This window comes from Haliotis cracherodii, unplaced genomic scaffold, assembly GCF_022045235.1.
Source record: "Haliotis cracherodii isolate W230 unplaced genomic scaffold, xgHalCrac1.p SCAF_5, whole genome shotgun sequence".
Classification (NCBI taxonomy): Eukaryota; Metazoa; Mollusca; class Gastropoda; order Lepetellida; family Haliotidae; genus Haliotis; species Haliotis cracherodii.
Window position 1 is genome coordinate 38676073 of NW_027266308.1, and position 7296 is coordinate 38683368.

General features: G+C 39.9%; 1 protein-coding gene across 1 annotated transcript; it reads right to left on the minus strand.

Moving 5' to 3' along the window:
- Nucleotides 1-888: 888 nt before the first annotated feature.
- LOC139444392 (galactosylgalactosylxylosylprotein 3-beta-glucuronosyltransferase 2-like) lies at nucleotides 889-6088 on the minus strand. The gene is made up of 5 exons (XM_071225355.1): nucleotides 6007-6088; nucleotides 2686-3281; nucleotides 1923-2009; nucleotides 1216-1422; nucleotides 889-990 (listed from the first exon to the last, which is right to left on the minus strand). The coding sequence occupies exons 1-5, from the start codon at nucleotides 6086-6088 to the stop codon at nucleotides 889-891; spliced, it is 1074 nt and encodes a 357-aa protein (XP_071081456.1).
- Nucleotides 6089-7296: the final 1208 nt, after the last annotated feature.

Genomic DNA, 7296 nt, shown 5'->3' on the forward strand with positions numbered 1-7296 from the left:
ATCGCAGGCCAACAAACACATAAACATCGACACAGCAAAACTACAAACAAGAAAACCTGCACCACCCACATCAAAACAACTGCTCCCCAACCCACAAACAAACAACATACCACTACCAAAACTCACACAACAACAACATCTTAAACAAATAAACTTTTGGGACCTATATATATATATATTTACAAATTAACGCACGGGTTTGAGCATAACAAACACGCATACACGTGTGTTATAGTACAGTTTTACTTCCCTTGAAAAATTACATTGAATCAAAACGTCTAAACTTATACAGTCATATCAACAATGCAAACATATACTATAAAACGTCAAGGCCAGAGAATAACAGGCTCAATTATCCGGAACATATGCCATTGGGCGTAAATGGCAAAATAATGGTGAAAATTATATGAATGGATCACTGAAAATGAGTGATGACAGCAGATGTTCGCGAAAAGGGTAAGAATCTCCTGCACTATCGGAAGCACCCGCCACCTACACAATTTACATAAAAAGTCTGTGTTTGTTGCCTTACGCCACATGGCAGTCCTCCAGCCATGCTTGATCAAATGAGTGTTAATTTTAGTATGTAAGGGTCCATTAAAAAGACTTTGTAGTGTTTGATGAAAAAATATACACAAACTATAAACTCGAAATGTTCCTCGTGTATTGTGTCATTTACTTCATTCCATTACTTTCGCACATTTTACTCATCATAATTCACACGCTAAAAGAGGCACTCTTTGGCACTCCAATCAGTAAAGTGGTCACAAGACCGTGGAGCGTTGTCTCCCTCTACAAAGGCATGTGTCCTGTGTTTTAAAGAAGAAATCAATGCAAGATAAAAATGTTTTATCCAACAGGAAATATATCCTGGATAGTATGACTTCACTATACTTCAACAATGAAGTTGGATCCATGGTCGAATTTCACCTTCATTTTATCTTCCTTTGTAAGCTTGGGGGGTAGCGCCCTAGTGTGCCACACAAGCACCTGTCAAAGAAAGAGTGAATGAGTGAATGTGATTGTCGTTTTGAGCAGTATTGTATCAGGACAAATCATTGGAGGTGAAACATCATGTAAAATAATCAGACCGTAAAATATACTCAGAAAATCGCTATTGGTAAAGTTGGGGCATTTCACGCTAAAGCGACTTTGAGTGAGTGAGTGCGTGAGGTGAGTGAGTGAGTGAGTGAGTGAGAACATGGCAATACATACCTTTGTACAGTTATCAGCCAGAGGCTCAAGATCATTCAAGGTTATATTGGTCTTCGAGATAATATCGGATTCCTGAGATCCTGGTCGTGTGTAATGGGAGAATTGAAGATCAGGATGTTCAAAGAACACATGAAGGTTCATAGCAAAACCTGCCATGTCTGTAGCGAATTTTCGAATTGGATCATAGCTCACCCGCCAACCAGTCACCTGTCGTGAGAGCAAATGCTTTAGAGTGGCATCAACGATGTGGTCCCAGACAGTGGAACATCATTTGTCCGGAACAGTGCAGACACCAGATGTTCAGACACCTTTCAAAAGGTTTTGCAAAGTACATTACTCCGTAACGATGATTCGCTAATCAAAGGTTGCTCAAATACCAGGAATGGCAATGGTATTTACACTGTAACATGACAATAAAACATTGTTACAAATTATATTTGAACAAAATAATGTGTTCCATGTGTTTACTGGAACAATTAACTTTTTTTTACAAAATCTTCTCTATCCCAAACCAAAAGAATATAAAATACCATACCAGGATACTCCAAATACCAGGAATGGCTATGTTATTTGTACTGTACAGTAACGGGAACAACTAGTATGTACATGTACCTTGTTTCAATCATCTATGTCAAATTCCAAACCAAAAGAATATGAAATGATATTTCACTTATTCGTGCCTGAATATACAATTAATGGTATTCGACCTTTCCATTCTTCACAATAGGCGCTGCATATCTTTGATCTCCAACAAGTCCAACGGGCCACACAGAAATCTTCCGAGTCCGTCGCATCTACATGAAACTGAGTGTTCATAATTTGTGAAACAAATCATGTTCAGTAATTTTAATTAAAGTTTAATTCCTCAGAGAAAGGAGATAACGATTTAGGGGGTGAGTTTGGTATAACACCGCTTTGAACAGTGTTTCAGTTATATCTTGGCGTATCAGTTTGATGTTGGAGGAACGTCCGAAGTGATGGAGGTCCTAAACGTTGACCATTTTGGTGAAACACGCGAGCACGTGTATGGTGCTGACAAATCAAGAAGCATAATCTGGGCGAACCGGTATTCGAACCCACGATCATAGGCATCGTCAAAGGGACACCATAATGCTCTGTGAATTATGCTGACCACCCGTGCCATCCTGAGAGAGAGAAAACCTTAATCTCCGCATGAATACTGTGAAGTAAGTGATGGTGCTGTATTGGCACAAATAGTCTTTTCAGACTTTGTTTATGGTATGGTTTTGATAAACCTACGATCACAATCAGGGCGAATATGGGATTTCAACCGACGAAGAGCAGATCCTGGCAGATAAGGGAGGCTAAATAGGGCTAAATATGTTATGTATAAACTAAAGTCGTTTTTATTCTTAAATAAAACAACTACAGGGCACACTAAAACAGGATTTCGCAAATTATAACCATAGGTGTCCCAACTTTCCTGGTATTTGTAATGAAAGATTTTACCTCGGCAAAAATTCGCAAGTCGTACGTGTTATCATCATCAGCAAAATATACAACACCAGGCTGAGTTTTCAGATCCACGTTTTTCCGCAGCCAAGATATCCCGAGGTTTCTTTGTTCCACTCCTTTTGATGATTTTCTCACGAGACCACCAATATTTAACTGGGAGTCTGAAGGTGTCAACGCACACAAATGTGTGTATGACACACCACAGTTTCTTAAGAAGTTGGCGACTAACCGAGATTTCTTCCTGGAATCTTCCACCACAATCCAGTGAAAACTGGACATGTGAAGAAACGTCTGAGATAGCCTTGTAAGTTCGGCCTTCTGTTGACTGCGTGCGTGTGTTGGTGTAATGGCATATATCACTGGAAGATCCTTCGAACTATTTCTCCGAGTTTCAAGATTCAGAGAAAGGTTTAGTATTCTCGCCTCTGCAAGTTTATATCTGTTTGAAATTTCTTTTATTTCATTGTCCTTATCTCTCAATTGTTCTCTGTAACTTCTGTAAGAGGCCAGAAGAGTTTCTTGCTTCTGTTTCAACAATACTTCCACTGTCTGTAATCGAGTTCTTGAATTTACTTTTGAAAACCACATCTCTATAAAGGAAAAGGATGACATGTCATGTGATAAACAATAAAATCCAGAGACTGTGCTCTACATCACTGGGAATATATATATATGCAACGTGATGCCAAAATGACATTGAACTATGAAATACAGTATGACTGTTTATTATATTGGCCCGATAACTTGTCTACCGATCGATACAGCTCAGTGTTCATATGTTAAATAAACGTCTGGCTGTTTTGCTCTTGTGTGTAGGAATTACAAACAATGAACCCACCATAAGCCACTAGGTGTCAATAATAGCAACGGATGCCACTCGTTAATTTCGCTATCCTGCTTGGCAGAGATCTAGATATTAGCCTGTCTAATCTTCCATTAAATATATTTTGACTGACAAGGTTTATACTCGAGTGTGGATTTTTGTAATCAACATTGAATAACAATTATGAATTGCACACGCTTGCAAGGAGTGAAGGAATAGTCAAGCTTTAATTCTGACGAAAAGATATAGTTTAACTTTGTATGGTTGACAGTAATGAAGACAATGGTGCCATGCATATATAAATGTAAACCGTCAACGCCAGAGGATAATCAGTCTTGAAACAGATTCCATTAGGCGTATATATAGATATAAATAGTGGGAAAAATTGTATACTGAGTCAAATTAAAAACTTCACATTTTTAAAAGTAAGCCCATATATGATAAACAACGGACAAATGTATCAGAGAAGGTAATTTTTAATCATTAATGTCCAAAGAAGGATTTTGATTAATGGTGGTAACCATAATTGGTTCCAAGCACCTACGGTATTCGGTAATAACATCAATAGTTTAATTCATAAGTCCCAAGCACGAGAATCTGATGGCACACAAGTTCAGTAGCGTGTATGTCAACCATGTGCGTTGACAACTGCCACACAACGCCTCCGCATGGATCTTGTGATGCTTGTGAACACATGATTGGGAAGACGACGCCATTGTTGCTGCAAAATGGTGCCAGGATCTTGCAAATTCTGTGGTTGGTTCCGGAGAGTGCGCAGACTTCTGCCAAGAGCATCCCAGACGTGTTCGATGGGATTGAGGTCGGGAGACTTTGACGGCCAGTCCATGACGTTGACATCCGCTTTCTGAAGGAAATTCCTTGTCAAAATTACTGTGTGGGGTCTGGCATTGTCGTGTTGGAAGATCAATCCGGGTCCATGTGCTGCCATAAAAGGCAGAAGTTCTGGTGTCAGTACCTGGTCGCCGTAATCAACAGCGTTGAGGTTGCCACGGATGACAAGAAGCCGGGAACGTGCATTGCCACGGAAAGCAATCGACACCATGACACTTCCGCCTCGAAATCAGTCAACTTCCAGTACACAACACTGGGCGTAACGTTAATGATGGTGCCTCCACACCCTCGCACTACCATCAACAAATCGAAGATTAAATCGGGATTCATCACTGAAGACGACCTGATTCCAATTCCTCTAAATCCAACGTAAGTGTCGCTGTGCCCACAATTGACGTTGACGTCTGTGCAATTGAGTCAGAATCGGACCGCAGTATGGCCGTCGTGCTTGAAGGTGAGCAGTTCTCAGACGGTTTCGAACAGTTTGCGCACTCAGTCTACCCCTAAACAGTTCATTTCCGGTTGATGTAGCCGTCAAAAATCGGTTACCGAGGTGACGTAAGACAATCTCACGATCCTCTGCATGTGACGTCACACGTGGTCGACCTGGCCGAGGGCGATCAGCGGTGGTACCCGTTTGCTGTAGACGCGTCTGTAAATCATTAACAGTCCGTCGACTACAACCCATCGTCCTTGCGACTTCAGCTACGGACGTTCCCGTCTGCAACATGCCGATGGCACGTTCACGTTGCACATTTGAAAGGCGTGGCATGACAAATGACCGCAAAGACTTTTGTTTTCTTGTGTTTTTCTCTTTTTTTTTGTTAATGACTGCTAACAAGTATGGCTGAAAACACGTGCGGTATTATGGCCACGTGACCAGTTTCTCGTGAAAAACAACTTTTGCCACTGATTTTGATCGATTCACCTGCACAAAAACGGGAGTTATCTGAAGACAATACGTGGCCATTGCAGTTTAGATACACAATAAGGGCCCACAATGATAACTGGTCACAATGTTCAAATTTTAGGATTGTGAAGTTTTTAACTTGGTTTAGTATATGAATGGATCGCTGAAAACACCGATGACACTATAACACACATTGGATGTGAAACATTCGTATTACTAGCTTTAACTTCTTTGATAGGCATTTAGAAGTTGGAGTACTAAGTAAGGATAAGAATTTATGGATGAACAACTTCTTTATTACAATTAAGAGCGACTTTCGGTGTAGGTTCTAACACCGTTATCAAGCAAGTGATTTACAGAGTGTAGTGGGCAGGTATATATACAAGTAGGAGGCAATGTTTATACAGTAGAGTAGATATTGTTATACTGGAGTAGAGAAGCCTCTTGTGTACATACAAGGGCAGTGATGACAATAAGAACCTACACCGAAACGTCGCTCTTAATTGTAATAAAGAAGTTGTTCATCCATAAATTCTTATCCTTACTTAGTACTCCAACTTCTAAATGCTGTAAATCCTTACTTACTAGCTTTAGTTTCTATACTCTTGCTCGGAAGCTTCAAATAAGATGTTGTAACATTATTACGATGCTCAAAATGAAATCGTTTTGAAATACAACCAAGTGTCATGTTGTAAATCTGCCATGTATTATTACAAAGTATGATGCTTACCGGAACATATGATAAAACAAGCAGACACCAGTACAAAGGGAACCAGGAGGGAAAAACAACGGTTTCCTGTCTTCGGGGGCATGTTGAACAGTTGTTGATGACAAATCCTTTTTGGCTATGCTTAAGTAAAGTGAAGCTGAGGCAGGCCACGGAAGGCGCAGTTTACACGCTCACAGCTGTGCGAGGGTTTCGTAAACTGATATTCTTATTAGAACGGTATTGATGTTTATTTCACCTGTTTGTTAATTAATTGATATAATACCTGAGCTTTTTTAAATAATTGATATAACATTCTGATGGACATATCAAAGGACCCTTCCGAAATCAACTATTTCTTCCTCATTATTTTCGCGTTCTAAATGATAATTCAAATATCATATTTAGGGCTTGTGCGCAATGGTGGTCGACCTTCAACAACATGAATAAACCTTACATGTACACTCAGCAACAAAAGTTCCTGTGACACACCTTTCCAATCGGTTGCATACATGAAAAAACCTTTCTGGTGTTCAAATTGAATACGAAAATATGAAAACATGTAATACAAACGCATCCTCAGCAGGAAAGGATGATCTGATGGCAAAAATCTTTTATGCAGCAATAATGCAATCGATTATGTAAACCAGGGTATAATAGCGTACGTGTTGTAGGGATTCGGTATGCCATATCTATCTCAACATTCACTGTCAAAATATATCTTCAAGGATGTCTGCTCAAAGTGTATGAGGTAATCCATCCTGTTGTTGACATGTGACCATACCGATGTATTGAACGTAGTCCGTGTTCTGGTAGATCTCCGTCCGTGTAGCTGGATGTGAGATCCTACGTAGCGACAAAGCGACCTCTTTTACATAGGAAGGTTCTCACAAGGACTAATACATCACAGGGGAGACATACATACAGGATATTTACAAAGTCAACTTCTCAGAAGTATCTGTGGAATTGCAACACTTGTCCTATGCTGATAAATGATCCTGACTTCGAGTCTTTCTTGTACAGCATAAAACGTTTAAAAAACCTGTCGTGTCGATCTGATTACGTCATCTATGGCAATTAGTGTACCCTTTGCGGATTATGTTGGAGACATCACAAGAGACCGGGGTAGGCAGAAATGTTTCCAATTGTGACTACAAATAGTTCAGCTGCATTATATTCTTAATTAGGGGAGCTTCTGAACGCCGTTGTTGTATTTTAAGGACGCATAAACTCATATTTCCTTCGTGAGGGACAAGGGGGTATTTGTAGCAACCTTAGTAAACTATCTAAAATTAAATTCTAAATAACAAGCGG